The sequence below is a fragment of the Spermophilus citellus genome (genome assembly GCF_964194105.1).
Source record: "Spermophilus citellus genome assembly, contig: SCAFFOLD_94, whole genome shotgun sequence".
NCBI lineage: Eukaryota > Metazoa > Chordata > Mammalia > Rodentia > Sciuridae > Spermophilus > Spermophilus citellus.
The window spans coordinates 1,109,661-1,137,634 of NW_027672722.1; the positions used below are offsets into that span (position 1 = coordinate 1,109,661).

Below are 27,974 nucleotides of genomic sequence, written 5' to 3' on the forward strand. Positions count from 1 at the left end.
AGAAATCAGAACCACGTCTCCAAAGTATTTCAGAAGAGACCAACTCCATCTGTGTATCTATCTCTCAGTGAGTGTGTGTGCTTTAGTGTGTGTGTGTGTGTGTGTGTGTGTGTGTGTGCGTTTGTGTGTCTTTGCGTTTGTACCATGATAGCTGATACTTCATTGTCCCCTTTGGAAAACTGACCCAGATAATGCCATCTGCCAAACTCCTAAAAACCAAAGTTCTTGCTGATACAAGGAAACATTCCTTCCTGTTGGTTTGGATGTGTCCTTTAGGAATCACTGCTACATTTAGTATACTCAAATCATCAGAGTAGATCAGGTAACAAAAACATATATATTTTAAAATAATAATATATTAATGGAAACAACAAATACAGGATAGAGTAACAACTGTGTTACTAAACAAGGTCAAGGACAATGGCAAACTATAGATTCAAACTTTGAAGCAAATAGTAATCAATGTAAATATTCCTGGGCTGCCTCAGCCCCGCCCAGGCACACAGCAGCAGAATGGTTTTGCAAGCATCCTCAGGAGGGCTGGAGCCTTCTTTTCAGGACCAGAGGGAGGTTGAGGCTGGATCCATTCATCATTCTTTAGGGAGAGGCTCCTATTCCTCAGCACAAAGTTGGATTTTTTGTGAGGATTCTTGGCATAAAATACGTTGGCCTGCGCTGGAATCCTCAGCTCTGGGTAGAGAGGGGTGTACAAAAAGAAGGTGGCACTCAGGAGGTGCTCTCTAGGACACCCCAACACCTGAGAGCCTGTGCCAGAAAAGGCCAGAGCCACACACCTGAGAGCTCCCCAATTCAGCACCAATACCAACAAAGACAGCCTCCACAGTCCTCCCTGAGGAAAAATTAGGCAGAGCACTTCAACACACCTAATGTCTGTTCCTACCAAAGGCTTTGGACTCCAGAACATCTCAGGTCCTCTTGCATCTGCCAAAGCACACCACTAGATTTACATCTGAAATCTCCCACAAAAGGCTCCTGTGCCGAAGATTCAGTCACCACATGAGTCATCTTCATAGGTGGGTTTGGAGGGAAGCATTGGATGGTGAGTGCTCTAATGTCAACATGAAATTCTCATTCAAGATGAATACACTACTGAGAGGTGGGAGGGACTGGAGGAAAAGTTGAGCATGGTTAGAGGAAGACCTAAACAGGGTTGTGCACTGGGCAACAGTACCTTGTTCCTGTTGGCTCCACTGAATCCTCATTCTCCAAGTAGAGGTCCTCCTTCTCCTCTCCATATTTCTCTCTCTCCCTCTCTGCCAGCCTCGTTCTCTCTCTCCCAGTCTATGCCTTTGTGGCAAGGGCTGAGGAGCTCTCCACTGCCACACACTAGAGATTTATGGACAGCCTCAGTGCACAACCAAAGAGAAAGCTATGAAACCCGGAGAAAAGGACTAGGATTCCTCCTCTGAGTTATTTTAATCAAGTATGGCCACAGTGAGGACAGGCTGACTAGCATGGATACCACAATAGAGCCATGCATCTGCATTGGTGGAGCCTGCGTCCAAGTGAACCAGGCTTCTGAGAATGGAGGCCACATTCCAAATGCTGCCCTACTGAGAACAATGGTTCCAAAGACCAACAAAGGGAATGCTTCCCTCCAACATGGTGTATGGCCCAGTGGTGCCATGACCCCGAGTGGGGGAATACAACAGCCTGCTTCTCCTTCCTCTGAACACCTGTTTCCTGTTGCCCTCCTCTAACCTAGAGCCTGTTCTCCATCCCTTCTGGGTTGGATGTGGGGATCTCTGCTATGAATTTCTTAGGCTACCAAGGACCCACACAGACTTCCTCTTCCATAGACTCTACTAACCTAACAGTAGGTTAAGATAGGAGACAAGTGATCCTAGAACTCATAGGGATGGTGGTCTTCAGCGTACATAGGCTGGGATAATGGCTGCTGTGGTGTTTGGCTCACAAAAACCAACCAACCAACCAACGAAAAAGCACTGGCATTATTATCAGATGAGCACTGTGGCCGACATGCTCAGGAAGCCCTCATCTGACTTTAGTTAGGGATCATAACCTGGCTATTGTTATCACTCCTTGGCAAATGGACTCAGGTGCGGAAGACCATGGAATTTATGCAAAAACAAATGATTCAGGCTGTCTCCCAGGCTGTGTTTTCTTCACAATTTCATCCTGTTACTGCTTGCTAGAATCCTGGCAATGCTCTGCCCAGGCAGTGGTTTTCTGGTCACACAGAGAGCTTTCAATCGTACTGCTTCAGTCCACAAAATGCCAGTTCCATCTTTAGCCCATACATTCCCATGTTGCTCTGAAACCACTCGTATCCCAGACCATGAAAGCATACTGCTCTTGGAAAGAGGCTTTCCTCCTCACTCCTCAATGATGTCAGCTTTGTATGCCTGTTCATGTCCAGGGGAGTGCACCTGGTGGGGAGCCGCAATATCCACTGGGGTATACCATTGGACCTCAAGACCTTCCACCAGAAGAAGTGCACTTGTGTTTGTGCACGAACCCAACACACCCTGTTGGAGTGTTCTTGGGGGTCAGAGACTACTCTTTGGTGCTAAGAGTTGACCTGAGTCCACATCCTGACTCTTGCTCTCTGCCATCTGACTGTCTCACTTACTCTGACGGTGAGAGATGATTTGGCCCAGCTCATATTCCTCCGGCTTCTCCTGAGTAAGCAAGTGTAGCTCGACGGTGCAGCGGATGACGTCATGAGCCCTATCCTGGCAGGTCACCTGGAGCAGCATGGGAGACAGGCCTTCAGGAAATGGGCCTTGAAGTGACTACTCAAGGACAGTGGGAAACCTAGGTCCTGTCCTATTCTCATCTGTCACCCATACCTGCCCCTGCCATTTTGGACTGCATGCTGCCACCTGACACACAGACTCCCTCAGACATGGCGGTGGACAAGCTGCTGCTCTCCCTAATCTCAGCTCCAGCCCTTCACACTGACCTCTCCCTTCTTGATTCCCATCTATCCTCCTGATCATCCAGAAGCTCCAATGCAAGAGGGCATGAGTAGTCCATGGTATTGGACCAGTGTCTGCTCCCCACCCAGGTGTAAGCACCAGGGGACACCCCTGCTCCCAGGCTTACCAGGACATTCTTGGCCATCTTTGGACTTTGTGTTTCTAAGTGGACACGGATTAAGCAGGTGTCTCCCACCTGCCTGTGGGAAAGCAGCCTGGAGGACTTGCAGGTTGATTCTGAGAACTGTGGGGGATGGAACATCAGCAAACCCAGAAACAGAAAGCCACCCCAGCCTGTCAGTTGGCTCTATGGGCTTCTAGCACATGTGTCCAGGTGATGAGGCTTCTTATTTCCTCAGGTGGGAGTGGAATGGCAGCACAAGGACAGCTTGAATAAGGTAGGTGTTTACCTCCTTTCCCTTGACCTGGGGGCATTTCCTCACGATGAAATATTTTATTCCTGGATTCATGAAAAGACACACCAGTGAGTGGTCAGAGACCTTGAATTCTGCAGAGCGAAGTGGAGAGAATTGTTAGGTGGCACTCAAGGATTATTCCACAAAACACCCACAACCCCTGAGAGTTTCAGCCAGGCCCACCACACTTTGGTGTTTTGGGGCCAAGGCCCACTTTCTCTTGGCTGTGAGTTATCCTGAGCCCACTGTGGATCATGTCTCCCCACTGTCTGATTGTCCTACTTACTCTCATTCTCAGACATCAATCTCAGCAGCTCAAAGTTGTCCACATCCTCATGCTGCAACAAATTTTGGTCCAAGGCCCTGTGGATGAGGCTCGTCACTGTCTCCTGACAGGTCACCTGGATCAGGGTGGGACAAATATCATCAGAGAATGGCTTTTAGAGGAGCTACCCAGAAGACTGTGGTGAAACATTCAGGAGAAACCTCAGCTACATATATAAGGGCACAAGCTTGTTATCCTGCTACCTGAGTGTGGCCTCCATATACCCCCTGGGTTCTTGCAATGTGCTACTAGAACAATCCTGGAACAAATATCTCCCTGTACCTGCCATCCCCCTCCCCCTGGGGAGCCACATTCCACTCAGCTCAAAGGACCAAACTGCCTATGCACAGACACACTCTCATCTCACTGAGATGACAGCAATGGGCCAGGGACATGCGCACCAAATGTGCTCTGGGATGCAGGCTGCCTTTGTGGGTGGAAGAGGCACATGCACTGAAAATTTTGGTCCTGACTGCCACTACACAAAACAGACTCAGATACAAGAGTGTGCACTTGAGTCCTTCATGATAGCCTTGAGAGGCCCTGGCCTCTGGAAGCTCGGTGCGGGTCTGGTTGGAATGAGGTACTTGACTCAGCACTGGCAGTCTCTGAACATGTCTCCTCTGCAGCTGGACACCTGCAGCATTAGCGTGTCTACTGCACATCCATAGAAATACTGACAAGAACCCCTTTAGCTCCATATTTACATACATGCAGAGGGTAACATTCCGAAGCTTTGGCATGATCCCCAGGGGATCCCGACCACAAATTCCCACACCTAGTCATGCTAAGGAGGTTCCCTTCCCTGCCACCAGGAACACATCCCCTCCTAAACATGGGACAAGTCACTGCCACCTCCTCTGCTCCAACCTCACTCATTGAGAATACCAAGTTCTAGGCACTGCAGCCTGCACCCTGGACATATCTCTGACTTCATCTGTCCACATTACTTCCGTCTGCACTTCTGGCCTGCAAAACCCACAATACACAGGCCCACTCACCACTGGCTCTGGGCATGCTGATGCTCTCCCTCCTCAGGTCAAGCCCTTAAGACGGACCTCTCTCTTCTTTATTTCCCACCACAGCCCCGGGGTTGTCTGTGTCTCCTGCCTTCCACTGTGTGGACACCCAGGAGGCAGCCCTGCTGTCGGGTTACCAGGATGCACTTTGTCTTCCTCAGGCTCTGTCCCTCTAGGAGGACGTGAACAAAGCGGCTGTCTTCCACCTGCTCGCTGGAGGGAAGCAGTGAGGAGCTGCTAATGGTGACTTTTCTCATGCACCACTCATTGCTTTGGGTGGCCTGGTGCAATGATCCTGCAGCCACTGCAGAGCTGCTGCTCACAGCTGCTGGGATCCTGGATGCCACTGCCACAGAAGGCTCCAAGAACTGTGGGGGATGACAACATCAGCAAAACCCAGCAACTGCACCCCACCCAGCCTGGCAGTGTGCTCTGTGGGCATTCTACAACATCCATCCAGAACCTGAGGTTCTTGTCCCCTTGGAGGATGTGGAGTGGCACCAGGAGTAAAGAGTGAAGAAGGTGGCTGTTTACCTCCTTTGGCTTGACCTTCAACGACTTGCTGGCAGCTGTTTCCCTAAGAAGAAAGTTGTAATCCACTCCTCCATCCAGGTCGTAATATACTTTCCCATCAGCAGGGATCCTCAGCTCTGGAGAAGCAGGGGCAGAGGCGTGGTAGGTGACACTCAAGGAATACACTACCCAACATGCCCCACAACTGAGAGCCTCTGCCAGCTCAGGTCTCACACACAGACCTGAGAGTCCCAGAATCCAGCTACTGTTCCACCAAAGACTCCCCACTGATTCCTCCCTGAGGACCATCTATGCACAGGAGGTCCACTACAGGAACACCTTTCAAGGAAATAGCCCATTGTACCCCAGAACCTCTTAGTTCACGTTGGACCCACCAAAGAGAAACAGCTAGACTTTGTATCTGAATTGGTCCCCAAAGACTCATGTGTTGAAGGTTTTCTCCCCACTGTAGCAATGATCACAGGTGGGTTTGGGGAATAGCACTTGATGGTGGGTGCCTCCACCTTGCCAGTGGATTCACCACTCATACAGGGCTACACTAATTTGAGGGATATGATTTGGAGGTGTGTTGAGCGTGGGTGGAGGATGTCCACAGCAGGGCTGTGCCATCCAGACCAATATGTTTCTCTTGAGTTCCCTACTTCTGCATTTTCTCCTCATGAGTATAATTCTCATTCACATTTTTAATCAATTTATTGTTATACTTCTTGTTCACCTTGTGTTTCTCCTTGTTCTTGTTCTTCTTCATCTTCTCCTCATGCTTCTTCTTATAGTCATCTTGACCTTCTTATTCATGGTCTCCTCCTTCAAATTATTTTCATTTTTCTACTCCTCCTTCTTCTCCTCCTCGTCCTCCTGCTCCCAATCCTCCTCCTCGTCCTCCTCCTCCTCCTCCTCATCCTCCTCTTTGTAATCCTCCTCCTCCTCCTCCTGCTCCTCCTCCTCCCCCTTCTCCTCCTCCTCCTCCTCCTCCTCCTCCTCCTCCTCCTCCTCCTCCTCCTCCTCCTCCTTCTTCTTCTTCTTCTTCTTCTTCTTCTTCTTCTTCTTCTTCTTCTTCTTCTTCTTCTTCTTCTTCTTCTTCTTCTTCTTCCTCTCTGTCTCTCTCCAAGAAGTGTTTAAAAGCTGTAAAGGGCTCTATTCTACCACATACTTCTCTCTAGAAATGGCCTCTGGTCGTAAGTGGACTCAGTTTGCAATGAATAGAAAGATTGGAAGCCAGAAATGATTCTTCATTGAACTGCTTTTCTCATGTACTCGTCTAGGTCAGGAAAGGCTGCCAAAACAGGCACCCTGTGGTTGTCTGTCTTCTTTGACACAAGACAAAGAAGCCTCTCTTCTTGGCCCCTTGTGGATAATAGCTTTGCAATGCCTCCTCAGGCCAAGGAAAGAAAACATGATAGGCAGGTCCACAGCCCCTGGGCAACATGAAGAACCTGCAGATTTATGCCCCATCATTACACTTTGTTTTGTGCACAAGTCCCACCAGACTCTTCCTGGGCATTGGGTCAATGCACACTGTGTTTTGGCTCAAAGTTCTCATGAGCCCACTGTGACTCACTGCTCCCTACCCTTTGATGGTTCCACTTACTCTGATGGTTCGAGACAATTTGCAGAAGTTCGTAGTTTTCTGGATCCTCCTGCTGGAGCAAGTGTGCATCTAAGGCCCTGCGGATGATGACTGGAGTGCTGTCCTGGCAGGTCACCTGAGCAGGGTTGAAGAAAGCTCATCAGACAGGGAATTTGAGAGTAGCTACCCAGAGGACAGTGCTCAAGGACAACCAGAGACAAGAGAGCTCTCAACACAAGGGCACCATCTTGTTACCCTGCTACCTGAGGCCTTCATGTGATCATGTGGGGTCTTCCTATGAGCCTCTAGTCCAATCTTGGTACAAGAGTTTGCTTTAACCTGCTATGCCCTACAGGGACAAGGGAATAAGGAGCAAAAGGCTTTGTACAGACACACTCTAGTCCCATCAATATGGGAGGGATGGTCCAGTGGACTTCCATATCCCTGCTCTGGTCTGGGATGCAGCTGCATTTTTGTGTGGACCAGGCACAAACCGTAGGTGCTTTGGTCCTGACAGCAAGGGCACAGCAAACACTAGGACTCTTTAATGATAGGCATGGAAGTTGCTGGGCTCAAGAGTGTCAGTGCTTGCTGGGGTGTCAGGAGGTTTGGACCCAGCAGGTGCAGAGGTTCAACATGGCTTCCCTGGAGGTGGACACCAGAGTCTCATGATGGATACTCAACACCCAAGAAAATTCTGCAGAGAGAGCCGCTAACTCTCTATTCACATACATGCAAACTAGGACAATAATGGGCCCCTCCAAGGACCCCAGTTGTCTGTGATCCACACCTACCCACCCTAATCATTCTAAAATGGCTCCCTTCCCTTCAACCAGCAACATATCCCCTCCCACACACAAGAAAATGACTGCCAACTCCTCTGCTTCAACCTCCACGGTTCAATATACTCTTCCTCAATATCCAAATCAGTAGAGGATGGCCTGTACCCTTGATATTTCTCTGACCTCCTCTGAACCCAGCACTCACTCCTGCACTTCTGACCTGCACACCCCAAAACACGCAGGCCCACTCCCACCCAGACCTGGCATGCTGCTGCTCTCCCGCCTCTCTCTTCCTCATTTTATGCTCTCCTTCCTGACCTTCCAGAAGCTCCAGTTCAAGAAGACAGGCCTAGTCCAAGGTGTTTGCTGTGGACTCGGTCTTTCCCAGTGTGGGCTCCCAGGAGACTCCCCTGCTCAAAGATTCACCAGGATGCTCTTGTACTGTGTTGTCCTTTCGTTTTCCAGGTAGACGTGAATGAGGCACCTGTCTCTCATCCGCTTGTTATATTGGGGCCGTGGAGAATACCTAGTGGAGACCCCTGATGTCCTGGACTCCAGCTCTGCCCCTTCCCAGGGAGAAGGCTCGGGTTCTGGGATTGGCTTAGGAGCCGTGACAGGAACTGAGCTTGTAGCTAGAGGAGAAAAGATGCCAACATGACTGCCTTGCCCTGACCTTCGCACAGACACACAATACCCCTGCTGCCAGGAAGAACTCAGGCCCTTAGCCCACACAGGACCTCTTTGCAGACTGGAGTCACTTCCTGAATGGACAAAGCCTTATCCTAATTTCCAGCCCAACACCAGGCATACAGACTCCCTGCAGTGGGACAACAGTCGGACCTTTCCTCATATACCCTTAGGTACTCACCCCAGTTGGTCTGGCTCTCAGGCTCTGCCTGGCTTTATATGCCATCTTCAGTTGTGGCCAGGAGGTGGTGTGCTTGGTGTTCCAGGTACAAGCCAACCAGCAAGAGCCCCATGTACAGCAGCAGCACCTGCAGACTCAGAGAGCCTGGAGGCTAATGGGAAGCCTTGGTGTAGAAGTTCACCCAGGTCCCCAGGAAGGAAGGTGAGGCACTGTGGGGAGGCAGGTGTGGAGTCAGCAAAACCCTGGCCTTGCCTTTGAAACGGCCCCCAGAGCAAACCTCTGAACCTACACTTCTGAACCATCCCTGGTTCTCAACACACCAGTCCACCTAAGACAAGACACAGTGGCTGTACAGGCAGGGACAGGATAGGGCGCCACACGCAAAGAACCTTCAACGTAGGAGCATTAGATCCATGGTATGACTAGCTCTCCCCTCCTCTGGGCAGGCCTGACACTCTTCTTCCCCTTGGCTACGTGCTCTCCAACCTGGAATGCACCTTCCAGGAGTGTCTGTCCTCCTGCCCACTCTACCTAGGGCTCAAGAGACACCTCCTCCCCTGGTGTGGGCTGCAATGCTACCTCATTCTCTGTGAGCTCTCACTAAGTCCCCCTGAGTAGCTGTGGACCTCTCTTTTCCCATGAGTGCAGACCACATATCTGTGGCCCTGGGGGAGGACAGGGAGGTGTAGTGTGGGGGGATCCATTGTCCCAGGGGCTTCCCCAGAGGACCATGACTCCACCTACAACTCCCTGCCTTAACCCTCCTACTGTTGAAGCCCCACACCTTACACTGCAGGCAGAAAACAGAATTGGGGAGAGCAGTCTTTCCTCAGCCTTCCCAAGTCAAATCACCTTGCAGGTCCCTATTCTGGAAACAGGAGCCCACCCTCTTGACCCCAAGCGCATTCTATGTTGAAGTTGGTCCAGGGGTCCACCATAGTCACTGAAGAGGACAACGTGCTGTTATGCCTCATGGAGTCAGGGATGCAGTCACATATAGGATATGTACTCATGGCACCTGCGGTTTTAGGCTGACTCTCATGAAAAGGGACACAATGGCAGTCATTTGTACCCTATTTTTCACTGAATTATGAAACGTGACTGGAAACGTGTCTTCACACAGTGGGTGCTTTCTCCATGTTCATCAGTGAATGAGCCCAAACTGCTGATTCCCACATATCTCTGGGTGTGGGAGCTGCCATGTAAAAAGCACCTGTCCAGCTATGTCCCAGCTGGGACGCTCTGTCCCACTATGGAAACTAACATGTCTTTATTAACCCAAAAGTGCTTTTCCCAAGGCCCGAGTTTTGAGACGCCTCTGGCACAGATCTACTTTCTTCACAAAGCCAACATCAACCAGAAAGACCACCTGGCCTCACTGAGTCTACCTGGGAATGAGTTCAGCCCACACCATTGAGCTGTGGTGCCCAGTGTGTGGGGACTGCTCCACGGACCTCTGTGGATCAGCTGGAGTCACGATGGATTCTCTGCCTGAGAGGGGAAGTTCACTCCCCTTGCAAGGCTGTGGCATGCACCTCCAGGACTCGTCCCATTCGGGGCTGACATTCCACTATGAGTGTGGTCCTCTATCTCATTAGGTATCACAAACCTTTGGGTCCCTGAGAGGTACATGGCAGCCCCAAGACCCAGGCATGAGGGGGCTACACACTTGGGCTTGGTGGTCTGGCACTTACCTTGGGAAGAAGAGATCCAGCACCTGCTGGGTGGGGATCGAATCCCAGGAGATGAACCCCATGTTGCTGCTGAAATGTAGGTTCCTCCCACAAATCACAGGCAGGAGCTCATTCCTAAGCTGGTCCTGCCTGTAAGGTTCAAGGCTCTGTACCCTGAAGAGCTCCTCCGTGTTCTGATCATTTTCACCCTGGGTTGGGACCAAGAATGGTGGGTTCAAAATGGAAATGGTGACAAACAGAAAAATGACTTGTGCCAATACACTAGAGTCAAAGCACAATGGGACAGTTCCCATCAATACAAACACACACACACACAAACACACACACACAGTCAGAATAGGAGTCCTGGCTCATTCATCAGGGATCAGACTAGAGGGCCTGCTGGGCTCACCTGCCCTGTGCTACTCACTGTTACTCTTGAGCTCCTCTGTGACAATCGCCAGAGGCTCTGGCGTCTAAGATGAAGCCTCACACAGTGTATCCACAAAAGGGCTAGTTGGCCCCCTGAGATTCCTGGGAGCCTGAGGCTTGGCATTGTTTGCAACCACAGGAGAACATCCTTCTCACTCCAGTGTCTTCAACCAAATGAGCTCAGATGGCTTGGTCAGTGAAGTGGGTGCCTGGATACCAGGGTTCCATGTTCTGTTTGATCCATTGTCAAGGCATTGATGTCATTTCCTGAGCCCATACCTGAGCCTCTTTTCACATAAGACCACTTTCAAAAGCCCTATGGGCCGCTGATTTCTCCTCCATGCCTACCCATCTCAGGTGTGCAGGTGTTCACCAACAACTACCCAAATACCCCCACCAGCAACTGCCCTGCTTGGTGCCACTAGAGTTCCAGCTTGGAGCCTTCAAAAATGCATTCACAACCAGTCCTTCCCTCTCAGCAGCTTTTGGACCCTGGTCCCATCATTGTGCAACTCATGGTGTGCCCAGTCTTTTCTGGAAAGTAGGGTAGCATCTAATATCTAGGGTTTATTGTGTCTATTGGCCCATAACACCCTCTATTCTCTCTGAAACTAGATATGGGACACACAGGTGGCTAAAGCGCAAATGTAGAGTTGGGGCAATCACAAGAAGGGGAGAGACAAAAAATGCACCCTAACTCAATCAGGCCTGTGTCCCACACAGGGACGTGGCCAACGTCCGTCCCATCGTGGCTGCAGTTCCCACTCTATACCATGGCAAGCTGGAGGTGACTGAGATGCAGAGGCTGCTCCCCTCTGCCATACAACTTCCCAAGGCTTCTCCTAAGATTTCAAAAGGCCAAGTGTGTCTTGTGTCGGGGTCTCACAGAGACTCCGAGGTACCACAGCATCCTGCTGCCCAGAACCAGTTCACCCCTCACCTCAAGGGGGCTCAGCCTCTGGATTCATGGTAATTGAAGTGGGTACAGGTGATGGGATATCATCTCCAAGACTGAGTTATGCCAAGACCATAACCCCTGTCTGCATCCCTGTCTCCAGCACCACTCCCCCCTCTCTCTTTCCTCCTCGGAGCATACAAGTCCGTTTAGCAAGTGTGTCCTGGGATAAAGACATGACAGTCACCCATCCTCTCATTACAAAAGCCCTGAGGCTCAGCCAACATGGATCCTACCAGAAACACAGGCATAAACTCAGACTCTGATCCTCCCAGCCAAGCCTCAGTGGAGCCTGGACTCCCAGCCTCCTGAGTCAAGGAAACAGAGGTGCCTAGCCGAGCCACCTTGGATGCAGCCGCACACAACCTGAACTTATCAATGCCCCTTGCTCTCAGTTGTGAGTAAGAGGGGAGATGGTGTTCCACAACCCTGGACATCAAGTGCAGTCTCCAGGCTTTGGTGTGTGCACTGGCCTCTCTCTATCTGCCCAGGCCCTCCAACTCACACTGGCCTTTTACCCAACCTCCTCCTAGGGCCAAACTCAATCCTGCCTCTCAATTTCTGCTGCCTTCCCCAACACACTGCTCCCCAAAATGAGCAGAGCTGGCTCTCTGTTATCAGCAGTGCCACCCCACTGACATAATTCTGAGTCCCCACCTAGACACTCCAGCTGTCTTTGCCACACCTGGCCTGTTTGGGCTCTGGCTCTTGCTCTTTTCTTTCATGTGCATGTGTTTTGAGGTTTTGAGTTTCTCCCATTGCAGAACTGCAGCTGTAGCACAGTAGAGCTCATGAGGTTGACATTCTGAGCCACATCCAATCCCATCAGGACTGTTAACTGGGGTGACTGCTGGAACACAGTGATGAGTGAACACATGGGAGGTATTTGGACCCACCTTGCCTCTGAGTGGCTTCCTTTCAGGACAGAAATGTAGGGATGGGAGCCCTTGGCATGGGATGCTTTGGACAAGGTGTGACCATGGGCTCTCTTTCCTGGCAAAAATGGCTCCACTCAGCATGGAGAACACTGTCATTCCTGGTGGCTAACAACAGCCCTGGACCCCAGAAATGAACCCACACTCAAAATTTACGTCTGAGTATGCGTGTCCTCCAGGAAATGAGGTCTCCTGATCCCAGGTGCAAAGGGGTAAGTCCTCTAACTCCAGGGGCCATGAAGGGACATCTGAGTTTCCCTTGTCCTTCTTTCCCTCTCTGAACCCATGGTGTCCTCACACTAACCACAGTTAGGACCCTGGCCTCATTCCTCAATGAGGATCATTAGGCTCCATAAAGGACAGTCTCTAAGATGCTCAGTGTACAAACATCCTCTGCACAATGCATAACCCTATTCACCGAAGATGCAAGAGGATTTCTATTCAGGAAAACCAGGAAAGGGGGAGCCTTTCTCAAGGACACAAGGACATCAGTGAGTGAGGGAGTGATTAATGGATGGAGAACTATTTCCACCACCAACTTCCAGGAGCATATATGGCCCTTTGGGCACAGGTCCATACCCTTTTTTTCCAATCAAGTTTTTCAGAGAAGTGAGGCTGCCTTCTAGATGGCACCTCCACACTAAGGGGGTCTCCTACTTCTTCCACATGTACATATTGCAATGGGCCTCCCACTATGTGCATCTGAGAACACTCTTTGGGCATCTGTAGCCTTTCAAGACCCCAGAAACCATGAGCGCACCCCAGCACCAGCAGAGCATTTGTGCACATCACAACAATCACCCCGGGTGAGAACTCTCCATTCCACTCTGTACTATGCCCCGCCATCTGTACTGATCAGTCCAACCCCTCTCCTTCCTGTTTCTTGATTATACTACCATGGTTCCCACACATGGATGCCAGGGTACTTGTGGCCCACCCCAACCATTTGGGTTCCAGGAACAAATGACACAGTGGAATGTGTTTGGGAACTTCTGGATGACGGGAAGTCCCACCCTCCAGGTTTTCATCTTCAATGTAATGAGTGCAGAGGGAGCCAGGAGGGCTCTGTCAGGTAGAGAGAGGTGGGAGCTGACTGAGCCTCAACTAAGTGCCCAGGACTCTGGGTTCAGAGCTGGTGTTATGTGGAATTGTTGAGAGATGTGAAGAAAACCCAGCTCACTGTATGCAGACAGCAGATGCCCTCACGTGGTCAGGCTGCTGTGCTTCTCAGAGCCCCAAGATGTTCCACAGGTGTGGAGGTGGGGAACCCACGTGCCACCCCAGGCTGTTCCTGAGCACCTCTACCTGGATTCGAAAAACGTGACTCTGCATTAGAGTCATCACATCAATGTATCCCGGCCCCCCACCCCCAAAAGTTCTCTCAGAGACACTGAGGTTCTACTGGCTCTGGACTTGCCCTTTTCTCTGGGATTCTGGGGGCCCATTAATTAGGAAGTCACAACAATTCTCAGCACACAGGCTGAGCCCACTGAGATCCCAGGAGTATCCAGGCATTGCTTCTATTTATAGTCCATGATGACCCACGGCACTGTGGACACGTATTGCACTCACCTAAAGAAACGACCAGGCCCAGGGCCTTCATGCCACTGGCCTGCAGAGACCTGGAGGAGCAGGAACCTATAGGCTGCGTGGAACCAAAGACCCTAGATCCTGGGATCTGAGCTGGACACACAGCTCATGTGCACACAGTCACCACTGTCACTGAGAGTGCAATTGAAACACCCACAGAGTTAGCAGTGGACCTGGTATGCCCAGGAGTGGGGGTGATCTGCATCCCTTGAAAATGCTCGTGTCCAGAGAAAGGCAAATTTTATAGGACTTCACTTATCTCAGATTCTCAATTATCAGGTTCATAAAAAGTAAATACAATGTTCTTTTCCTGGGCCTCAAGGGCACTAGAATTCAGCATTGATGGCACATTAGTTCTGGAGATGCATGGTGGTGACGCCTATACAACAACATGAACATGCTTAATGCCACTCAACTGTGTACTCCAAAATGGTTTAATTACAAAATGGATGTTTGGTGTCAATTACCACAATGTAAACACTTGGGAGACTGCTGATTGACTCATCTTAGCATAGTTTGTGTTGTGATGGCAGAATACAAGACACTGGGTAATTCATAGCACAGATTTTATTTCTCAAACTTGGGAGGCTGGAAGACCAAGACCGGGGGCCAACTTGTAAGAACGTTCTTGTTGTGTCCTCCTGGAGAAGCAGGTGAAACAGGGACAAGGGCTGATTTTAGAAGCCCTTTCCCAGGGAAGGAGAATCCATGGCCTAAGCACGTCTTCAAGTTCCCACCCACTAACACATCATAATGCAGAGACAGAATAGAATGACAGCCCATGCTCCCCAGAACATCCCAACTTTTGGCATGAGTCCATTTCTGCAACATTTTACAAGTCATGATTTTGGATAAGACAAGAGTTAAGCTGAACACATGGGGAGAGGGCTCCCTTCTCGGCTCCTGCTTGCAGTGTTGCATGTGGCCTTACAAGCCATCACTGAGGTTCTGCACAACAGCTCCGACTGCCCCCCATCACATCCCCATGAGGCTGACTCACACACAAGTCCTGAACACTCCCAAGCCCAGACCAGAAACGTTACAAGAAATCCAAGGGAGATTTGTTCAAAGTCTGCCCAAAACACCAGTCCACACAGGCTCAAGTCTCTTACAAAATTGCCCAAGTATTTGCATCTAAACGCTGCATATCTTCTTCCTGTAGCACTTCCATTATCTCTAGATGACTTCTGACACCTAATACAATGAAAGGGCAGTGCCATTCTCTGTAACACTGCAAGATCCAGGAAACAATGAGGAGAGAAGTATCTGTCCAGAGAGACACAACTCCTTTCTTAATAGTTTGGATTTCCAGCTGGTGGGGATCATGGATGCAGAAGAATGGGTGCAGGGCCAACTGCACTTTCTTGCTTTGCATTGAGGGGAGGAAACACTGCAGCCAGGATGAGGGCTTCTAGGAGCTGATATCCTTCAAGTCAACATCTGGACACATCTGACCTTCAGCCTGGAAGACTTTCTAGCAGGGGATCCAAGGACTTGCCTACTGTGAAAGGAATCCAAAAGAATAACTTACTTCAAAGGGCATCAAAGAGGTTCAGGAAGGAGGGAGCCAACCCAATTATCCAGACCACTTTTAGAGGTCAGGGGGTGGGTTCCAATGCAAAACACCGCAGTCCCATGGAGAATTCTGCAATGTGTTTGTGATTAAGGAGAATGTGTGAATCCAGGGGTCACTAGGTCCTCTCAGCCATGAGGAGGGAACCTGCCATAAAGGAACTAGGACAAGGGTGCGAGGAATGCTCACTGGGGGGGGGGGATCTGAAGAATCTGAAGAAAGGAAAGTGTACTCATTAGAAAAATGTCCCCTGAAAATTCTTAGCCAGCCAAAAGTCGTGTGAACTTGTGTGGAAAAAGAGTCTTTGCACAGGGATGAAGCTAAGAGCTCACATGATGGAACACAGCATCAACTGGGACCAAATCCAATATCTGATATTCTTGTAGGAAGAGGGGAGTCTGCACCCAGAGACCAGGGAGACTTGGGGATACAGCCTAAGTGAGGATGGAGTCAGGAGGGGATGCCCATATGGGAACCACAGATCGTGAGCAGCAGTAGGAGAGTGGGAAGGGCTGGGAGAGTTGGGGGGGACAGTCCCCTTGAAACCTGGGAGGGGTTATGGCACTGGGACAGCCCAACACCTACTGTGTTGAGCTTCTGGAGCTCAACGGAAGACACTTTCTCTGTTGTCGGCCACCCAGTTAACAGGGTTTGGTTGCAGCAGCCTAGGACCCAGCTGAAGGTCTGAGCATGCTGGCCATGCAGGTTGGATCTGGACCACAGACACCCTCATCAGAGACTGTAGGGTCTCATCCCTGAGGCAAGATAAGCACTAAGTCAGGCCAGGTGGGAAAACGGCTAGGCACACACTCTGGGGGCTGGTGCCTGTGTTACTGGGAGCACTTCTGATCCCAATTCCCTGATCTGCTGCCAACACCGTCTACAGAGGAGGGTACAGGGACACAGACCACAGATCTGCCCCACTCAGTGGGCCCAGGCCAACACCACACCCAGCAGCCTCATGCCATGCCCAATGAGTCTCGAAGCGGCCCCCTCTTCCCATCCTGAGAGCTCTTCCCTTCCTCATGTGCCACTACCTTCCCACTGTCTCTGGCAATATCTACTCTGTGAGATGACAACATCCGTGGGTACTGCTCTCTCATCCCAGGACAGTGTGGTCCCACACACCCTGGTGAAATGGGCCACCTGGAGGCTGGACCTGGAGGTTGTTGAGGCTGAATGGCAGGTGTGGTCCTCTGGCACTTTATTATTTAAGTTAAAAAAACAAAAACAAAAACAAAAAACGGGTCTTGGTGCTCAAAAATGTTTGATTTGCATATTCTCATCCCCTAACCCCAATATTTTCATTATTTACTCACATATGAAATCTTACTAGCAGAAAGTTAATTTCGTATTATAGAAAGTTGATTGAAATAACATTGGTATAAATAATCAATCACCATACTTTCAATTTTTGTTCTGCTTTCCTGTTAGAAACCACTTGGATACAAGAGAACAGAGGACAGACTCATGGAAATGCTTGAAATGACAAGAAGCTCCCACTCAAGCTCAGCATTCAGTCCTGGACAGCGTAAGTCAAGGCCACTTTGACATCTGTTCCAAAGAGTCTACCAGACAGAATCCTCTGACTGATCCCTGACTGAGCCATAGGAACTGGCTAGAAAAGCCTTCACATCCTCAATACATTCTTCACTTCAGAATACTGGACAAGCATTGATATCCATCTCTCGTCACCTTGCTCCCCAGCCAACCATTCTTCAACAAATTCAAAGGAGCAACTCATGCAAGCACACAGAAAGGGGTGTTCACTACACACATCCATGTGTGAAAAACACAACTGGTATTTCTTGTTTGGGCCATTTCAAATGAAATTCCTTCTGCATGACCTCCACAAACCAAAGGAAAATATTTGTGAAATTCCCATGTAGAAGACAAGATACACTTGCCAAGGAGGCAGTGCCAAGAATTTTGACACTCCAAATGTAGAGTGTGTGTTTAGCAGGCAGTCACAGTCTCCATGAGAGAGTCCCATGAAATCAATTAGGAAGATCCATGCTCTAGCCCTACCATGCAAGTGATGTGACTTGAAAGAGTCACTTAGTCTTAGCAAACATCATGACTAACCACTAAGTCAATGAATAAAGGTCCTCAGGTGTCAAGCTACAAAATGTGGGATCAGCATGGATGAGGATGGGTGGGAAAAGTCTCCAACTCTAACACAATTAGGGAAGGCTGTGCCTGCCCTCAAGTGGCTGGGGGGTGGGGGTGGCTGGGATCCTGCCACAGAGAGGGATTCCAAACCTCACATCCACTGACCCAGGCCAGAAGACCAGGTAGAGTCCAAGGATCATGGTGTGGCCCAATGGCAATAAAGGTCAAAAGGAACTAGGGATCTGCCTGGACCCTCAATCCCCTACTCTGAGCAGGGCTGCATGACGAGGCCAGAGGCCATCCACAGCAATCTGCCTTTACAGGAAAACTGAGGGACTGCAAGCTGCCTCTGGCTCACTGAATCAGGGTGGTGTTTTCATAAAGCAAGACCACTTCCTCACATTTGACCAGCAGCTCATGCGCTGACAGCACAATGGCTGGCTTGACTCAGGCCCTGAGAAATGAAATAGAAATTTCATAGCAAACCCATCTTTAGCTCTTCCACATCATCAGGGGCTCTGATTCAATTCCATCAACAAAGGGGTCTGAAATGGTGTCTAAACATGCTGGGGACTCACCTCTGTGTGGAACTCTTCAGGAAAAAGGGGATCAAATCTCATGAAGCAACTCTTCTCTCTTCTAGCCCATGGGAAATGCAAGGAACCTGCATGATACTAGAGGCTCACTTCTCTCTTCTCATGTCTTCTGGAAAGGATTCATTAATGCTTCCTTCAAGGTGAAGCAGAAGCCTGCATTCCCAGCTGCAAAGAGTGTCTGAGGGCACTGTCTCCCTTAAAACCCAAGAAGAAAAACAGGTCATTAAAGAGGCATATGGATTAGAGTACATGTTCAATGATCCATGCTGCCTGGAGCCTTCCACACGCCCATCTTCCACATTCACAGAGCAATGCTTGGCCATTCTCAAAGACCAGGAGACCATGATGCTCATCACCAGGAAGTCATTAAAGGACTCGAACAGAGCAGCATGGATTGCAGAAGGTGGCACACCAAGGATCTTCAGCTCTGCTGCTACAACACAAGACCTTAACTTCAGTAGTGACTTTCTGCCACCACCAAGTAGGATATCAGTGTCAAGCACAACATGCAGACATGCAAGTAGCAGGTGACACCCCACATCCATTTACAGAAGTGGGCAACATCTGCATTGGAACAAGGAAGTATCTTATCCTTACTTATAAAAATCATAAGAAACAAAGAATAAAATGGATGCAAGATTTCTCATTTCACTATTACATAGCTGTTGGAATTCCCTATTAAAAAATACCTCCTCCAAAATAAAAAGTATCTCAGACATGTGTCAACTATTCAATGGATGACATTTTAAAACTATGGCCTTTCTTAATATTTATGTATGCTATAGCCCTGCCTAATGCTCTTTGAGAAAGGAGCACATAGAATTGGATCTTTGAAAACCTCACATTTGCTGATAAATATTACTGCCGATCTCAGGCATGGTGAAGTGAAAAGTGGGACTTTGGATACTCAAAGAACACAATGTTGTGGGATTGGTGTCCCTGATTCATAGACAGTATGTGGTTTCTATGAAAGCCAGTGAGGGAGCAAGAGTAACGAAGCTCATTGAACAGATGACCTCAGGGGATACTGGCAAATAGGCCAAACTGAAGAACATGTTCCAGCTAACATTAGTATTTGGGCTCCTGAGCCCAGACTGGTTGTTAAAAAAGGTGCAGACAGGCAGTGTTCATGTACAAAATATCTACCATTTAAAGGTGGGTAATTTAAATGGCATCTAGTTACACATCTGAAAAAATGGTCTGCCAACTTATGAATTTCATTTTAACAATAACAACAAGAAAAGAAAAACCAGACAATTGTGGGAGGCTGCCGGGGTCCAGCCCCAGCGGGGTCCAGGGAGTCCCGAAGGAGGAGTGGCGTCGGCGAAATGATGAGACAGGAGTCGTTCCCTTTGAGCAATCTTCAGAGAGAGAGAGCTAAAGCAGCTTTCTCTGGGTCCCCTTTTTATTACAATTTTTCTCATCATTATGGATTCACAATACGTCATTGATTATATAACTTAAAACTTTGCCAAGACATGACATTTCCTTAACCATGATTGAGAGCACACCGATCTACATTCTTCCAGGATATGACCCCCAGCCATACAATCATCAAAGTACAGAATCATCAATAAAACATGTCACCAATTTACATCCTTCAGATTTTCCCAAGATTTACTATTTTTTCCCAAGATGTTATTTCCTTATTAACTAATGTCAAACTACGTAACCAGACTCTAAGTTTCCTAATTAATCATTAACCTAAAGTACACCTGTGCTTTATTTTTAATCTAAAATTCCCATCTAAAAAAGTCCCTTTAAATCTTATATTTAAAATGTCCTAAAGTTTATGAATCATCCTTAAAGCATATCAGAAACCTATATAACTAAAGACTTAATGATTTCTAAACTTAAGAATCTAAATAATATTTTTAACATTATTCTAAAACTGTGTCTTATAAAGCTATTTTAATTAATTCCTAAATTTATTCTCATAAAACTGGTTGAGCTGCTTTCTCAGAGAGTTTCTTTTGTTTCTCAGTCAAGGTACACTAGTTCTCAAAGAATTTGTTTCTCAGTCAAGGTACACTAGTTCTCAAAGAGTTTGTTTCTCAGTCAAGGTGTATTAGTTCTCAAAGAGTTTGTTTTTCAGAGGATGATTGTTGTCCATTATTAGGTTTGTCCACAATGTACTAAGATAGAAGAATAGCCTTTTATTTTGTCCTTGATATGCTGAGGGGTGGGTAGCAGAACAGCTTCCAAGGCATGAACTACCTGTTCTGTTCTAGCCATCTGAAATTTAATTGTTTGGCATTTAACATACTCATGCCTCCTGTGAGAAACATAAGCATGAAAATGCAAAGTCCCAATTACATAAAAAAGGGTCTCATGGTTTTGGCTACCCACCAACCAGTGTGGCTTTGCCAGCATTCATCCTCACTGTGACCCTGTCAAGACAGTGGGAGAGCGGCTTTGCCAACACTTTTTCTCACTGTGACCCTGTCAAGACAGTGAGTGGGGGATCACCTTCACCAATTCCCCCTCTTTTATTTTTTAAATGAAGTAAATTTAGTTCCAGATGGGCTGAACGAATTTCACGACTCAGCAATCTGAACAGGACTGGAAGGACGGAAATAAGGACAAGAATAATTAAAATACTTAAACCACTATTAATTAAAATGGAAAATAAAGTTTTGTTGGAGACTAAAGGATTTAATTTGGAAACAAAAGTGTTAGCTAATTCTGGAATGGTTCTTTCTGAAATATGTGTCTGGCTAATGTCTTTAATTTTTTCCTGTAATTCATCTATATCTAGAGTTAAATTAGTGTTTTTCCATAACCCTCGTAAATGACATTGTATCTGAGACCATGTTTCTTTAGAATAGTTATATGTGTGAGGAGTAACACAAATCCATTTATATTGAGAATGACATCTAGTTGTCATTCGAGTTTTTATGTTTTGAATTTGATTACCAATGTAAAGGACAGCCTCTTCTAAAGCATTAACTCTAGTTTCTAACTTCCTATCTATATGTTCCTGAATCATAAGTGCAGTAGAAATATTTTTTGACAACTGATTTACATGATTAGCAGTATGAACTTCTTTAACTAATGCAGTGGTGGAAGCAACTATGGACCCTATTATACCAATTAATGCTGAAATTCCTAAAATTAAGGTAGCTACAAAACGTTTAGGTCTAATTAAGGCTTGATTAATTAAATCTAATGTTTGCAACCCAGGATCATCATACCAAATAGAATCTAATTTAACAGGCAACATAACATAAGAAGGTTGATGTACAATTAAAATATGATTGGATGTTGATATGCTAGAATCAATACAATTTGTTAACGTACAACCTTTACAAACAACATCATAAGTTTCATCTTCTAATTTTGAAGTCTTTAGTGTTCCTTGATTTTTAAGTAATATTGCATAAGGAGATCCTACACAAGCTGTAACAAAATGACTCTCAGGTACTGAAGAAGGCCTACTCATATATATTATGTCTAAAGAAGCCAATAATCTATAAAGTTCTGTATAACTCTGATAATGTTGTTTAATTTTAGTAAAATATAAAGGGGCAATCCATCCATCTGTGAACCATTTATCTGTGGGTTCAAGTGGAACACTCCTAATAATTCGTATTTGAGGAGTATTCCATGAAGGTGATGATAAAATTTTAGGAGGATCATGTTCAGATTTAGAAATAGAAAAATCATATATTGGAAAAGAAGAATTTTTTGGAAAGATTATAAATCCTCCTTTAATAAACATACATGTATGCCACATTGGAAATCCAAATTGTCTATCTATTTTTACCCGTGAACGATCAGGTTCTTCACAATCTTGAAACATAGGAGGGGGCTTTACTGATGGCAAATTTTGTTTAAAATCGGGATAATCTAAAGTTAAAATAGAAAGCATCCAAAAATCCATTATATCATTTTCCTCATTTGGAAAAATGTAGCAAAAATTCTATAATTAAGTGGTATGCAGCCCACAATTGGAGTAATATTATAACTAAAACACAGAGGAGGTAAATGACTATGACCCTTAAAATTAAAATTATGAGTTGATATAGGAGTAATAAAAGAATTAGATTCACCCCCCAGGAGATTAGTATTATTGGTAAATACCTTAATATTTCCTTTTCCCCAAGTAGTGAGATGAAATAAAGGTGGATCAGGATAATATGCCCAATAATATTCAGAAGACACATTGGCTACTTGACAGGCAAGAATAGCTAGCATAGCAACAAACATTTTTTCAGGAGTGCAGGGGTTTGACTGAGTAGAAATAAGTTCTCGAGCTTGATGAGTCAATTGTTTTAATTGTCCCCAAGTTGGTAATTCTGCAAATCTTGTAGAAGATGATCGTCTGAATAAGGATTGAGGGTCATCAAAGCTCATTCGGGAGAAAGATGGAATCAAGGTAGTCATCAAATCTTCCTCAGGAACCGTGGTCAATGGTGAGGCGTGTCGGAGACTTGGAGGGCACGATCTGTTTTGCTTTCTGGTCCGGAGGCTGGACATAGGGTCGAATCAGTCTGTCAGGAATCCAAATGGGGGAATCGACGTCCTGTGGGAAGACACAAGCATATCCTCGCCCACAAGTTAGTAATACATCAGGTCCTTTCCATTTACCTGTCAAAAGATCTTTCCATTTTACCAAGGGTTTTGCTGATATTTTTTCATTTTCCCAATGTCTTAACATGGGAGTTACTCCTTTATAATCACAATTAAGATGATTAATCACAAACAAAGCATGTTGTAAAACATGATGAGGAGAACTATATTTATATTCTCCTTCTTGAAGTTTAGTAATTTGATCTTTCAATGTTTGATGAGCTCTCTCAACTATAGCTTGTCCTTGAGGATTATAAGGAATTCCTGTAGAATGAGAAATTTTAAACATATCACAAAAATTTTTAAAAGCATTTGAAGTGTAAGCTGGTGCATTATCTGTTTTTAATGCTTTAGGCATTCCCAAATATGAGAAACAAATAAACAAGTGTTGTACTACGTCTTTGTATGCTTCTCCAGTTTTCATCCATGTTTTTAGATCTAGGGTTCCCTCTTCTGGGAACCAAGGACAACATTCCTGAATAAAATGAAAAAACCTCTGTAATTTTGAAGTGGGAACCTGAACTCCTTTTTTTCTAAGCATATGTTTAACAATATCAATGAATAATCCTCGTTCCTTGGATTCTGTACTTCCATTTTTCTTTTACCTAATTACCCACTCTCACCTGTTCTACTAACAGGGGGCTCGCGAAACCCACGGGTGATGTCCTATCCACTCTGAAAACAAGGGGGCAAATGCCGAGGGGGCTTACTTTTTAGGTGCCGAGGGGGCTTACCTTCAGGTGCCCAGGGGGCTCACCTTCAGGTGCCGAGGGGATTACCTTCAGGTCCCTGTTCGGGCGCCAATTGCCGGGGTCCAGCCCCAGCGGGGTCCAGGGAGTCCCGAAGGAGGAGTGGCGTCAGCGAAATGATGAGACAGGAGTCGTTCCCTTTGAGCAATCTTCAGAGAGAGAGAGCTAAAGCAGCTTTCTCTGGGTCCCCTTTTTATTACAATTTTTCTCATCATTATGGATTCACAATACGTCATTGATTATATAACTTAAAACTTTGCCAAGACATGACATTTCCTTAACCATGATTGAGAGCACACCGATCTACATTCTTCCAGGATATGACCCCCAGCCATACAATCATCAAAGTACAGAATCATCAATAAAACATGTCACCAATTTACATCCTTCAGATTTTCCCAAGATTTACTATTTTTTCCCAAGATGTTATTTCCTTATTAACTAATGTCAAACTACGTAACCAGACTCTAAGTTTCCTAATTAATCATTAACCTAAAGTACACCTGTGCTTTATTTTTAATCTAAAATTCCCATCTAAAAAGTCCCTTTAAATCTTATATTTAAAATGTCCTAAAGTTTATGAATCATCCTTAAAGCATATCAGAAACCTATATAACTAAAGACTTAATGATTTCTAAACTTAAGAATCTAAATAATATTTTTAACATTATTCTAAAACTGTGTCTTATAAAGCTATTTTAATTAATTCCTAAATTTATTCTCATAAAACTGGTTGAGCTGCTTTCTCAGAGAGTTTCTTTTGTTTCTCAGTCAAGGTACACTAGTTCTCAAAGAATTTGTTTCTCAGTCAAGGTACACTAGTTCTCAAAGAGTTTGTTTCTCAGTCAAGGTGTATTAGTTCTCAAAGAGTTTGTTTTTCAGAGGATGATTGTTGTCCGTTATTAGGTTTGTCCACAATGTACTAAGATAGAAGAATAGCCTTTTATTTTGTCCTTGATATGCTGAGGGGTGGGTAGCAGAACAGCTTCCAAGGCATGAACTACCTGTTCTGTTCTAGCCATCTGAAATTTAATTGTTTGGCATTTAACATACTCATGCCTCCTGTGAGAAACATAAGCATGAAAATGCAAAGTCCCAATTACATAAAAAAGGGTCTCATGGTTTTGGCTACCCACCAACCAGTGTGGCTTTGCCAACATTCATCCTCACTGTGACCCTGTCAAGACAGTGGGAGAGCGGCTTTGCCAACACTTTTTCTCACTGTGACCCTGTCAAGACAGTGAGTGGGGGATCACCTTCACCAGGAGGCCATCCTCGCACGTGATTTGACTTACCTCCCTGGCTGGGTGAGAGGCGCTCAAACACAGTTGTGTCAGAGCCATTCCCCACCCTTTCCCAGGTCCGAGGGCTTGTCCATGCAGAGGCGTGCCTGGCCACTGACCTGAAGACCCAATCGTTGTCCTTGACCTTGGGATGCTGCCCCCCTTAACCTTCACTGGATGGGATTTTCCCTTGAATTTTTTTATTCCCCAATAAAAGCTCACTCCCTGCGTGCTCTCCCTCTCTCCCTAGTCTCTTGTGTAAACCTCGCCACCACATTAGGTGGCTAGAAGTGGGAGCTAGGAGAAGCCGTCTTGAAGCTGTGTGAAAGGTAATGAGAGTCTTGTCTCTTTAATTTAAAACTCACTAGCAATTTCTTATGAACTGAACCTTCTTTCATGAAGCTCGATCTGGTCGCAAGGCAGAAACAATGAGACATATAAAGATAAAACCTTGTCTTCATCAGGACGCCTAGAAATAGGTTTTATTTGGCTCATGCAAATATCTTTCAATAGAAAGTCTGATTTCTGAATGAACCCATTCAATTTTATAATGCACAGATCACAAGATTTTCTTTACAGAATATTCTCTTCTTCTTCCTAAAGCCTCACATAGAAAATGTATCACAGGACATCTGAGGGGAATGACTCAAAGGATGAGAGAATGGCTGGAACTGTTCTCAAATGTGCCCATATAGCCTAAAGTGTAAAGGCATCTATTGTACTCTAAAACAATTATAAACCTATTTGATCCATTATTAATAAATATCACCACTTTACCACTTGAACCAAATCACAGAAAATTGGAAACAGATGATCATTGGCTTTGATACCTTTACTTCCATTTCATTACCCAGAGATGATCAACTCTATACTTCAAATGATGCAAATTTATTACAGAATGCCTAAGATCCTGAGGATATATTTTGGCTCAGCCCATGGTATTGCTTCATTATTTTATTATTTTGTAAGTAATAAAATGTAACTTCATGTTGGATAATATATTCAAGCCATGAAAATATCATCCAACATCATTCTTCCCATTAGCCCAAATTCTGTGCATGCTCACTTACTGTTTAAGGAATTTTACTAATTGTTTGAAGGTTCTAGAGGACCTGTTAGACTCCTAATGGACAAACCATCCAACTTACTCCAGAGAATGTACGAGTGCCATAAGAAGAAAATAAGGTCAGCCTACAGCAATGGGCAGCTGCCTGCCCTAGGCTGGGAGGGACACTGGCGATGGCACCAGGGCTGCTGGGCAGCAGAGGCCTCCACAGCCCTGCAGGGAGCCTGGAGCACAGCTCTGCAGAACCATGCTAAGCCCTGGACAGATGCACGAGAGTTCCCATCACAGGCTAGAGTGTGACAGTCCCAGGTGCATGCCTGTCATGCCAGCCACCAGGGAGGCTGAGGCAAGAGGAACCTTCGAGGTCAGCCTTGGCAATTAGACCTTGTAGCCAAGGGGGAAAAAGTTTACAGGGGTCTCTGAGGGTGGAGCTCAGGTAGGTCACTTGCCTAACAGGCTCAGGCCCTGGGTTCAATCCCCAGAACCACACATACACCAAAAAGTGACCTTGGAACATGGTTTAAAATGATGGGTCAGGTACATAGAAGGAAACAGGAGAGGATTTTTAAAGCGAGGACTTAAAACAGAATCCACAGGTGCCACAGGAAAACAAAAGGACACAGAGTCCTTGAGACCTGAAATACCTGGGCGGGTCTGTCTTTTAAACTGGCCTCCTGCTCCCCAGGTCACACTGGGCTCCTCCATCACCTTCCCACTCTCCAGTGGACCTGCAGGTCAGGCCACCTCTTCTCCTCTGAGGTCCATGGCAAAGGCCACACGGCTGAGGCCACCGCATCCTGAACAGGACCCTGCAAATCAAAATCCACCCGCTGTGACCAGCAGCTCCGCTGAGGAGAGCCCTCTGGTGAGAACCGGGACAGCGGGGTCGGCGGTGGGCGCTGTGGGGACCGCCCCGGCGGTTCCAGGGGACTGGCAGCCCGGGACCGAGGCTCCAGGGCGGCGGCAGAGTCCTCCCGGGTCACACCCTCGCGTGGGCGTCTAGACCCGGGCGGCTCCCGGCCAGCTCACCTCCTCCGCTCCTGGATCCCGGGAGCTGGACCCATCACACCCGGACCTGCAGCCCCGCCTCCAGGGCGCTACTTCCGGGCTCCTCCCACACGGAGCTGTGCGATACCGCCGCTCCAAGTTCCTGCCCTGGCATAGGCCCCGCCCCCGTCTCCCTGGCGACGGCCCCACTTGGCTTCCCTGTCAACCTCTGCGTGCTGAGGGCGGGGTCCTTGGCGCCCCGCCAGCCGCGCTGTCACCTCAGCTGGTGAGCTAGGGTGGGACAGCAACTGACTAGCGTCCTCACCTGTCCCCAACTTCCTAGGAGTGAGGCCTGCGGCTGCCCCTCGTGGCAGTGGGACCGAGTGGACGCGGCCCTGGATGCTGGGCTTTCCCGTGCGAAATGGGCCTCAGCCAGGGGGATGGGACTTCTGCCCAGGAGGACAGGGTTCCTGAAAAGGTGCCTGCTACTCCCCTTGCTTTGGGGGACCGCCTCCAAGGGCCTCCTGGACTGACAGCTGCTGGCCAGGGCTTTCCTGGGCATATGTTGTGAGTCTGCCCCAGCCTCATGTCGGGAAGTGGGACCTTCCTTCAAGCAGGCACGACACTCAGGGTAGCACTGCCCTGTGGTGGCGCTGTGCAGTCAGCGATGTGGTAGAAAACAGTCTCCCAGGGTGTTGGGACTAAGCACCTAAGAGAAACCACACCAAAAGAAAGCCCAGGAACCTTGCTTCCCAGGCTGCCCAGGAGATGGGCCTTGGAGTCCCCAGGGCGGCTGTGCCCTGATGTGCTTCCTCCTAGAAGCTTTCCTGCTTAACTGCTGAAGCGTTTGCTGTCACCCTGACCTCCATTACTGTTTCCATGCACTCCCATTAACTAAGGTAACCTGGAAGGAGAACTCAGTTCCCTGTTGTTTGGAATGGCCAAAAGGATGCAAAGAGGCAGCACAGGTATGGATT

General features: G+C 47.3%; 1 protein-coding gene across 1 annotated transcript; it reads right to left on the reverse strand.

Annotated features, from left to right (window-relative positions):
- Positions 1 to 484: 484 nt before the first annotated feature.
- On the reverse strand, positions 485 to 7,100 carry LOC308640718 (uncharacterized protein; the record flags this gene model as incomplete). The annotated part of the gene is made up of 8 exons (XM_081312486.1): positions 485 to 690; positions 2,615 to 2,729; positions 3,091 to 3,207; positions 3,374 to 3,471; positions 3,666 to 3,780; positions 5,258 to 5,373; positions 6,846 to 6,960; positions 7,080 to 7,100. The coding sequence occupies 8 exons, from the start codon at positions 7,098 to 7,100 to the stop codon at positions 485 to 487; spliced, it is 903 nt and encodes a 300-aa protein (XP_081168612.1).
- Between the last annotated feature and the right edge of the window lie 20,874 nt (positions 7,101 to 27,974).